At 33.1% G+C, this 11,142-nt stretch overlaps 1 protein-coding gene across 3 annotated transcripts; it reads right to left on the bottom strand.

The window, feature by feature from the left end:
• Positions 1 to 4,782: 4,782 nt before the first annotated feature.
• Positions 4,783 to 9,843, bottom strand: LOC131846142 (uncharacterized protein DDB_G0285291-like). 3 transcript variants are annotated; one of them, XM_059195374.1, is made up of 7 exons: positions 8,770 to 9,843; positions 8,336 to 8,426; positions 7,127 to 7,424; positions 6,450 to 6,524; positions 6,260 to 6,307; positions 5,505 to 5,588; positions 4,783 to 4,971 (listed from the first exon to the last, which is right to left on the bottom strand). In XM_059195374.1, exons 3-7 carry the CDS (start codon positions 7,406 to 7,408, stop codon positions 4,849 to 4,851), a joined length of 612 nt encoding a protein of 203 aa, XP_059051357.1. In that variant the 5' UTR covers positions 7,409 to 7,424; positions 8,336 to 8,426; positions 8,770 to 9,843; the 3' UTR covers positions 4,783 to 4,848. The 3 variants fall into 3 exon arrangements, with proteins under 3 accessions (XP_059051357.1, XP_059051356.1, XP_059051358.1); XM_059195373.1 differs by lacking the exons at positions 8,336 to 8,426; positions 8,770 to 9,843 and having other exon boundaries at positions 7,127 to 7,629; XM_059195375.1 differs by lacking the exons at positions 8,336 to 8,426; positions 8,770 to 9,843 and having other exon boundaries at positions 6,260 to 6,304; positions 7,127 to 7,629.
• Positions 9,844 to 11,142: the final 1,299 nt, after the last annotated feature.

The raw sequence follows: 11,142 nt of genomic DNA, 5'->3' as shown, positions 1-11,142 counted from the left end.
TAAATCATCGTCTCTTGAACCTCGTGCCCATGAGTCCCTGAATAATCTCGCGTATCATGGCTTCCTACCAGCTCACACTCTTCCAACAAGAGGCTATAACTGCTTAGATCATATCATGCTTCGTACTAACCACTTTTCTTCTGTATTGATATATGAATCTGCAGTCACTGACCATTACTCGACGTTACTTTGTCTACACCATATAAAGAAAAGTAACCAACAACCTGTTAAAACTTTTTCACGTATTGACTATAATTCCTTAGACAATACAATGAATGAATTAGACTTTACACATATACTTACCATACCTGATCCTAATGAAGCCGCTTCTAAATTAGTACAAGTATTATCCAAGGCTGTAACTGAAAACTCTGTTACAAAAACACCTTCAAAGAGGAATAGAATACTTAAGCCATGGATTACTCCAGGCTTACTAAGATGTATTAGGAATAGGGACTCCATGCATAAAAAGTTAAGACACTCGCCGGATAATACAATACTAAAAATCACATATCAAAGATACAGAAATTATTGTACTAAAATAATAAGAAAAGCAAAAAGGCAATTTGACAGGCAAGAACTTTATAAAGCAGGCAAAGACCCTAAACTGTTGTGGAATTCTATAAAAAGAATAACATACACATCTAATACTAAACAACACTCCAATAAATCTTTACTCTCCACGATTACACCCATTCAGTCGTGTAATGCTGTAAATAGGTACTTTGTTGGTATAGGGAAAGAACTCGCTGACAAAGTTGGAGCAAACCAATTGAGTCTACAACATTCGCGTCCTCACACATACTCTTCCACAAGCAGCTTATCCTCCTTTGTGTTAGAGACTACAGACTGTAATGAAATTCTTTCCGCTATTGCCTCTTTAAAAGTCAGCGTTGCTACTGGTTGGGATGGAATACCTACATCGGTACTTAAGAGATATTCTAAAGTTCTGGCACCTATTCTATCTCATGTATTTAATTCGTGTTTTAAGAAAGGTATATTCCCTGATTGTTTTAAAAAAGCCATAATACATCCTATCCACAAGGGAGGTGACGGGAATATTGCTAGTAACTTTAGACCGATTGCTGTTCTTACATCTTTATCTAAACTTCTTGAACGATTAATAAACAAGCGTCTTATTCAGTACCTTGAACATCACAACCTAATCTCTAATCAGCAGTATGGTTTTAGAAGTAACAAGTCAACGGCACACGCTATAAATGACTTAATGTGCTACGTTGTCGAGCATCTCAATAACAAGGACAAGGTTCTTACAATATTCTTAGATTTGGCTAAGGCGTTCGATACCGTGCCTTTGTCGACCCTACTGCTTAAATTAGACAGAATTGGAGTCAGAGGTACCCAGCTGTCGTTATTTGAAAGCTACCTTTCTGGACGGACACAAATGGTCAAAATTGATGAGTATGTGAGTGATGAACTTCCAATATCGTATGGCGTACCTCAAGGGAGTGTTCTCGGTCCGACCTTGTTTCTAGTATTTATTAACGACCTCTGTAACCTTAAAATACCTAATGGCCATATTGTTTCTTTTGCTGACGACACTGCTATTTCATTTTTCGCAAAGTCCTGGTCAGATCTACAATTAAAGTCACAAGAAGGTTTCAATACTGCACACGATTGGCTTATCGCTCATTCATTAACTCTTAACACTGTAAAAACTAACTTCATTACATTCTCCACTAGAATTAATCTACAACCAAAAAATCCAATAATAATCCAAGTACACAATTGTCAGCAACATAAAAATTCTACCTGTACATGCCCACGAATAAAAACCGTCGAAAACACCAAGTACTTGGGTGTCATATTGGATAACTTACTAAACTTTAAGGCTCAAATCAACTCATTAACTGCTAGGATTAGAAAATTAATTTATATATTTAAATCACTTAGACATATAACCAACCAACATGTTTTACGCACAGTTTACTACACGCTAACACAATCCTTGATTTCATATGGTATTACATGCTGGGGCGGAGCTGCAAAGTCTATCATCAAACCACTTGAAGTAGCTCAACGAGCAGTTTTAAAAGTTGCATCATTCAAACACATACTATACCCAACGTCTCAATTATATCTTGATTGGAATGTTCTGACTGTTAGGCAATTATATGTACTAAACACGACCCTCTATCAGCATCGTAAATCCCCTTATACTAGCACCAACAAACGACGTAAAGACAACATCTGTCCTATACCCTCACCTAAACTGACCTTCACTTATAGATTCTTATATTATTTAGCTCCCACTTTATACAACAGAATAAATTCAAACATTGACATTCATGGTCTATCTAATTATCAGTTCAAGAACATCGTACGCGCATATTTGCTAAATAAAAGTTATGACCAAACTGAGGAACTGATTATGCCCCTAAATTTGTAATTATAGTACACTTTATACACATACACACATACACATACACACATACACATACACACACACACACACACATCCAGACACAAACACATACTCACAAGTATTCTCACGAACATGTACCACATTAGCATCCTACAACAGCAGTATTATTATTAGCATTATTTTTTAATATCTAGGGAATCTAACTTTCACTTAGGAAATGTAACTGGATGTCCTTCATACAGGTCATTATAATGACCTAGTAAGGACAGCAGTGACATAATGTTATATTGAGACTTAAATATTGTATCTGTTTCTTCTTTTTTTTTATATATACTTTTTAATATACAATCGATCTATCTACAAACATTATTTGACCTCTTGAGGCAGGGTTTACCCCGTAACTGGATATAAAAAAATATTTATATGCTGCTTAGATTTTTCTTTTGCGCAACTGAAAAGAAATCTTCAACACAAGCTCAAGGGAGTGGAAAATTAGAATTCGGGAGAAAAAGAGCCCAATCTAATTTCCTATCTGTAATAAAAAAATAAAAGGCCACGAAAGCGAAAATATAACCTCAGTGTTCTCATAAAATTTAATATTAGTGGGTTTGTCTTCTATTGTTCACACGTGTCCATCTTAAGTCGTGTCCACAGTGGCGAAATTTAACAAGATAAATAAACTGCATTGCAGATTAAGAGGTATGCGAATAAGAAATTAAGGACCTAATAGGCGTAGCCAATACTTCAGAGAGACATAGTCTTAAATGTTTATGACTTCGGATTGGTTAAATATTCATATTACTGCATTTAAGACCTAAATAATCGAAAGCAAAAAAATTCAAATCAATGAACTTGCTATTTTTTAGAAAAGATATTCTTTTTCATTTGTATTTATTAGAAAAGTAATCTTAAATCATAGTTGTCACAAAATTATATGGGAGTTGGGGTGTGAATATATATATACACTCATAATTTTCCATATCTATGATCAATATCATCTTAAGATCTCAAAGGAACCTACATGTTATCAGTCTGTGATTGAAACCATTGAACTGAATTCACTAAACAATTTAGGCAAATGGGAAAACACGTGTTCAAATATTTGTTCAGCAGTATATGAAAGGTCCGTTTGACTATACTCATTATTAGGTATTTATAACAAAATTAAGCAATGTTTTATTAATTTTTAATAAATGCAATAATGCTAATATTGCATTTATTTATTCATTCCCGTTATCTACGTTTCCTTACGACAGGAATCGTACTGAATAGGCAGAACTGTCTCAATGCTAACTCGTCTATCTTTCATGCGATTCCATGAGATAGATTTGAAACCTGACTTCCACATGATCATATCTGATCAAGATATTTCACGTAAGTATTAAAAGTATAATATTACAGAAATTGAAAAGTAAATTTATAAATACAAATATGTACTCGAGAAGAAAAAGAAGAAGAAGCTTTCTCTTAATGAAATAACGACCTCAATGTTTGTTCCAACTTGTTCTTAGAAATGGATTTAGAAAGAGATCGATTCATCAGTGTATATTAAATAGGTAGAAATTATGTATGTTTACACTGCCTCTTTATGTCCTTTAATTTTAAATCGTATAAGGGAAAAAGACCTGTGCAAGTATAAAAAGTTTTGCAACCAAAAATATTCAAAGTTGGAATTACAGTATTACAGAAAGCCTATTTTAATTAAACTTAATGTAGCCCATTAATTACCGTCATAGGGTTGAAGATAAAGCGAATGAGAGATAATTATTAAGACCATTCTACTCCAGAGATTTCACTCGGAAATTTTAACCTTCTTTTTTCGGTGTACTTTATTGTACATGTGAAATCTGTGCATTCACTATGTATTCGTAAACTTGTAAGTTGACTTAACGTAAGCTAAAAATATAAAATTCCGTTGCTTATCCTGTACTCGATTTGGTTAACTCAAATTAATGGTTACATCATGTAGGTAACAATATATCAAATGTCTTGTACTTGTCCATTCATGAGCGTCGGGTCCATTGTTTTAAGGGCTACGTACAAGGGCCATTTACTCAAAGAGTTTGCGTAACTACTCGGGATTCTATTCAAATAATAGGGGCTAAGATATTAGGGTCGAGCGGTCGTAAGGCATGTCCCGACCCTGACTCAGCCTAATTTACAAGCAGTTTAGTCGAGGTGATTAACTTTTCGCTAATTGTCACTTCTGTTTCTAATGCTTTGTAATTAGTTCGTTGGGAGCTTATGTTCTTATGGAAATAGTTTCAATGGAAACTATGGGTATTATCCTAGTAATAGCGTCTACTATTTATGTTCTATTGCTATATAAATGGAGAAGATATTCAGTCTCCAGACAAAGGACGGCTTTGTCTGGAGTGACGTCACAAATTTCGAAATAAAAAAATGCAATAAATATTTATTTTATGATCATAATACAAAATTTACATAATACGTGGAATCTCCTAATTAATATAGAAATAGTACAAAATGATTAAGTTTGACCACATGTCCAGAGCGAGGCGGCAACAATGTCGATTTCTTGAGCATGATGAATTTTCAAATTGTACACCTGGATTATGCGGATGCTGTAAAAAGAGATTCAACCTGTATTAGATAATTAATTGATAGCGGGTCCTTTCAAATAACTTATTATTGTTTACTTTATAGTAGAACATTTTTTTGCTCCAAAATACGAAAACATTTACAAAATAAGAAAATAGTGGTCGTACGATGTTATTCTTTAGAAGTATTATTTTATTTTTTTTATTAAAAGGACTAATGCTGAGAATGTTATTATTCATAATTAAAAGGTGATATATAAAAAAAACGGTTTTAATAACAGCGAACTACTATAGCCCATAGCTCGATCTATATGTCACGAATACTGTCACCAAGCAGCTTGCCATGCAAATTTGTTTCGGTGAAGTATGATATCTGACTGTATAACAACTAGGTTTGAAAGTATAATACTCAGGAATATTGGCATGTCACAGAATACTATTAGGTTATTGGTGGCATATTAACTCTATAGGCGACAGATCAGCAGCTTGTTTGAAGTTCTTCCAAAAATCCTATTATCAATATTCTGTTTATACAAAAGAAGTGAAAAGTAATAAACCTTCAACTGGTGGTGGATCTGCCGGCGCTGCGGGTTCCGCTGCCGGCGCGGGCGCAGGCTCTGGTGCCGGTGTAGACGCTGGTGCTGGTAAAAATATTATTTTTTTAATTCTGTCACTTTATCTATTACTCATAATACATACGGCCTCGGTGGTCTAGCGGTTTAGCACACCGCCTTACTACCTTTAGTAGAGGGTACGATTACTACAAACTATTATATTCATGAGTTTGATTGTTTGTATCGGTCTGGGTATTTTCTACTGATTGATCAGAAATAACTCATCACCTTCTGTTAAATTAAGAGAATAGCTAACTAGACAAGGAGAACAATATTATACTCATGTCCTTCTAATTTGACATTATATTCAGATTTTTTTATACTCAGACCAATGGATCACTATCTAATTTCATAAACCATACATGCATGTGATACATTATACATATAAATTACATACAGTACCGTACAGGTCCGATACAAATTCATCGGACAGAGCACTCACTTAATCTAAATACGGATCATTTTGTAGTTCCTTAAATTGGTTAAATATAATTTTTGTAGAAAATTATACAATAATTAACCAAAGGTATTCTCGACCTCGGTCCCATGATATTTTACCTGCTCTATTCCCTTATTGTTATGCCACTGTACACACATCACTATCAAATACTTAGTATCTGTATGACAATACCATATAAGTAAAATAACTTCACAAATAAAAAAATACTGGGAATGTTATATAATTCAAATAACAATACCTTCTGCAGGAGGAGCAGGCGCCGCTGCTGCATCAGGCGCTGGTGCTGCTGAAATGTGAATACAATATGTGCACAGTGCATCAGTGCATTGAAAAAATAAAAGTATCCGGCAATTTCCATTATTGTCGTATTGGGCAATTCGAAAGTCCAAGCAAAAGTGAGATAATTAAGACTAGTAAACGATATTTACCTTCTGGGGCAGCAGGAGCAGGTGCCGCCGCTGGATCCCCTTCCGCGGGAGCAGCTGGTACGGGTGCTGGCGCACCTGTGAACGTTTAAAGAGATTGAAAGAGATGTATGATATAACTACTTTATAAATAAATAATATAAAGTAGTATACCTATCATAAAAAGATTTTTTTACTTATTTACTTGACTTGTTATTGTACTTTATAAAGTATTACATTACTAAAAAAAGAAGTAAAACCAGTTGAACAAAGTATCCTGCGGTCGGTGTTACTTCAAAACTACGCCAATCTGTACTGACAGTTCACCACATCAGTAACATTATTTAAACAACATATCACTTAAAGTTTTTATTTTATCCAAAATCTTTCTTCCTAGAATACTAGTAATTCTATAAAAATTATAGAATTACCACAATAAAAAACTATTTTTCTTTATCCAGTAACTTTAAATTTCTAATGGGTCCAGAATTAAAGCGCTCTGAGCTTGTACATAAACTAATGTTTCTTGTTATTGGTTTTATTATTTGTAGCAAATCTGTTTATTTGCTTAATATAATAGTGATTATAGCAAGCAAGTAAGCGGATTTAATTAATGTGACTATCCAAATCAAGACTGTAATCATATTACAAATTGTTTTATGGACACTGATTATCACCAGGTACGATATAAAATAATTTACCGTCTGCGGGAGGAGCAGCTGCAGGCGCCGCCGGTGCACCCTCAACTGGTGGCGCCCCTTCGGCAGGAGGTGCTGCACCTTCTGCTGGAGGTGCCGCTGGAGCGCCCTCAGCTGGTGCCGCTGGAGCGCCTTCTGTTGGCGCCGCTGGGGCGCCCTCTGCTGGTGCGGCTGGAGCCCCTTCCACTGGCGCTCCTTCTGCGGGAGGAGCGCCCTCACTAGGAGGAGCTCCTTCGGCAGGAGGCGCGCCCTCTTCAGGTGAAGCCTCATCTGTGGGAGCGCCATCACCCGCTCCCGCCTCCTAAAGCGTTACAAAACACATCGCTGATATTTTCAATCTCATTTCTACTATCAAATTAGTGGAACTTGCATGTTTCCAAAATGAGTAAGAGCAGATCATAAACTCGTGAAATTAATATTGAGGTCAGCTATAGATGTAATGTTAAATGGAAGTAACACAATACGACAGTAAATAATTTCGTAAATCTTAGAGTCAGTAATTTAAGTTCGACTAATATTAAAAATTTAATCTGTAATATTTTTTGTTTTTCATCGATACAAGTACAATCTCATAAAAATAAAGTTTTTATTTTATTTGATTGATATTTTAGTTACATATTTGCATTTGTATTATGTTAAATTAAATTTATAAATGTATCTTTTGTTTAGTTTTAACAAGTTATAGATATTTAAAAGAAAATCTATACGGGGATATCATTAAAAAAACAAATTTCATAACATTGTTTAAGAACGCATACTTAGTATAATTTATTTATATAAAAGAATGATGAATAAGATTATCATATATATAATTGAAAGGAAATATTTTGGACCGAACGAATATTATATTACAGTATTAATCCCGTAATTAGTTCCATTTAATATTGCAACTTAATGCGAATTATTGATTACGTCTATAATTCATATTAAAATTAATAATTAACGTATATGAGAAGCATGATGTTATTTATGAATTGTTAATATCAATTTGATTCCTATATGATGCAACATTCAGAGATGGTGTTAATTTTGTATAAAGCAAAATTTCGTTTAATGCCATGAATGAATATCAGCAATTGGTTACGTAAAAACGTAGTTTGCATTAGCAATTTAAAGCTCCTGATAGCCAAGTAAGCAAGAACTGTTTGCAAAGAATTATTAGATTCATTTAGAATCTACTTGTTATAAGCTAAAATAATTCAATACACTTACCGAACAATCTCAGGAGTTATTCTCAGAGAATTGGACAGTATCGATATAAGTACTAAATATACTATTGTTTGTAACAAATAACTTCATTTCGCTACATAAAAAGAATGTATATATAAACTAATGTAGTAATATGAATTTAAATTTTACTAATACGAAATAATTCATATTATAAACTATTTTAATTTGACTACATTCTTATATATAAAATTCTCGTGTTACAATGTTAGTTACCATACTCCTTTGCAACGGCTTTACCAATTTTTATGAAATTTTATATGCATATTCAGTAGGTCTAAGAATCGGCTACTATCTATTTTTCATACCCTTAAGTGATAAGGGTTGTCCACACCTATTTTTTTATAGGGTTATTAATTTATATGGCAAAACAACGTTTACTGGACAGCTAGTATACATATTTAATCACATGATCTTACCACGTTTTATTTTCATTAAGTTCCCTGGATAACTCAAACGTGGTGAGATCTTGTGATTTTTACTAATTATACGTATTCCATATTATGCTCTATATTAGAATATAAATATGTATAGCTTCATATTAATTATAATATTGCACACCTAGTATAATATTGAATTGACTCAGTCATTTTAATTTTTAGAAATTAGACTTTAAAAGTGTTAAATAAAAGCTAAACTGCTAAATTTATGGCCTGGTATTTAAAGTATTTCAAATTTTTAATAAAGTATTTTATTAGGTGGGCTCATGTAGTTATATAAGTACCAACATTAAAATGTAGTAGTATAATCTTGATAGCTAAACTATCTATTTTGCAACTAATGTAATGATTATATAGTTGTTATAATGAAAACAACTTGCAAATATTAAATATATATATCTTCATGTTGTGGTCAACACATGTGATCCCGAGATATATCATTAGTAATGGCAGTGAAACGGGTCAATCTCCATGCAGTCCCCCTAGAAACCATCGTGGCTAATTTATAATGAACTAGCTGTGCACGCTATTTGTGCGTGAATTTTATAAACTATATGTTATTCTAATGTATAAGCTATATTACTGTAAAATTTCATCAAAAACAATTTCATCAAAAACCGTTCAGTATATTTTGCGTAAAGAGTAACAAACATCCATCCATAGTTACAATCTTTCGCATTTATAATATTAATAAGATAAGCCACGATGGGTCTACTGCACTGACTTCATCACATCTTCACTGGTGCCGCGTCGGAGTATACCCTTGGTACAGGTGGGTGCATCATTCCATCAACATCCATACAAAGAAATCATATGCCGTCGCTATATAAGTAACATATACCGTTCTAGTGATGACATATCCCCAGAATACTAAAGAACTATTATAGAACCAGAAAAAAGTTACCCATACTTTGTAGGATATTTAATTTGAGCAAACTCAACTGGCAAGAAATTACCAGTTCATCTTAGTTGAAGTAGCTAGCCAAAATGGTTGGTAGGGAATGTGACAACAAATTATTATGTGCTGGCTTCAAAAACTATTGTATATGATTTTGACTTTGACACAACTGAAAAGGGGTTGTAATTATTGATTATTCTAATATTATAATAAAATATTGAAGGAGGAATCTAGATTATATATACACTAAATGCATTATTTTGCATATAACAAGATGTTTATGTAGATTATCTGAGTAAAATTATGCCTAATTTTCGTTGAAATAGACGTGTTCTAGAGTGGAGACCGCGAATTGGCAAACGTAGTGTAGGACGCCCCACAGCTAGATAGAGCGACAACATATATAGGGTTGCGTAAAGATTGGACAAGAAGATAATAGCGCCCAGTGGCATGCTTTGGGATAGGCCTATGTCCAGTAGTGGACTGCATATACTGCATAATTTTACAATTCTACAGACTAAATTTAGAAACGAGTAATCATATCTACTATCTTATACTGTCATGCTATCTTATGCTGTAAGTGCGTGCTCGCAGATAATTTTCTTCCTCAAAAATTAAACCATTGTTTACCTAAGCTATCAGGAAAGGAGAAGAAAGCTTTTCATAGTATTATTCTTTATCCCAAAATTAAAGTCAGTGCCCTTCACAGTTCGGCCTAATTATGTTTATTTTATTATATTATATTTTTACATATGTATATAAATGTTGACTACTTCATGACAGATTTCGTCTGCCTGCTACATTCAGTTCCTCATTTATTATATGTACCTACATAATTATATTTTTCGAAAGTATCTACTTTTACAAAACTATCTCTGTATAATTGTTGTCTACTTCATTGAATTCGTCTTTCTGCTACATTCAATACCAGCAATTCCTCAATTAATATATACGTATAATTTTTGGCTATATTATATTTTTGGAATATCTCTACTGAACAATTCATTTTGAAATTTCGCATTTTTATACTTACCAAAAAAGGTTAATAAATCAGGTTTCATTTGACTCTGTATAAAGCGAGATGATTGCTCTCATAATAAATCCATGTTTTATATATCGAAGCGACTACCAATATGCAATGAAAATTTTCTATTGTGACTAAATATTGGAGTATGTGACAACTCCAATTTCAAGCTATAGGTACAATCTCCACGAATCTAAAAACTTCTAATGCGTAGTTAATTTTCTTACAACTGGAGCTTTTTACTTTTTAGTTATTCTTAAATCCAACGTATTATCATTTTAAAAGGTTTTTTAAAATGACTTAATTAATATAAAAGTATTTATTTAATATTACTATTGTTACTATTAAAGTTAGATAAGGAAATTACCTACATAAATAAAATATCAGGTAGACATTACACTGATTAGTGATTTAAAAAAAAAAGTTGACA

The sequence above is a fragment of the Achroia grisella genome, unplaced genomic scaffold, assembly GCF_030625045.1.
Source record: "Achroia grisella isolate CSIRO2021 unplaced genomic scaffold, CSIRO_AGI_Agris_v1 utg501, whole genome shotgun sequence".
Lineage (NCBI taxonomy): Eukaryota > Metazoa > Arthropoda > Insecta > Lepidoptera > Pyralidae > Achroia > Achroia grisella.
This window is presented reverse-complemented; position numbering and strand designations above follow the sequence as displayed.

Bases quoted from the DNA above. Each gene is read 5' to 3' on its own strand.
- LOC131846142 (XM_059195374.1), bottom strand. From the start codon at position 7,408: ATGGCGCTCCCACAGATGAGGCTTCACCTGAAGAGGGCGCGCCTCCTG. The intron at 6,308-6,449 runs GTAAATATCGTT...TTCACATTTCAG, and splicing joins TGCTCCTGCTGCCCCAGAAG to CAGCACCAGCGCCTGATGCA. The intron at 5,589-6,259 runs GTATTGTTATTT...TATTTTTACCAG, and splicing joins GCCTGCTCCTCCTGCAGAAG to CACCAGCGTCTACACCGGCA.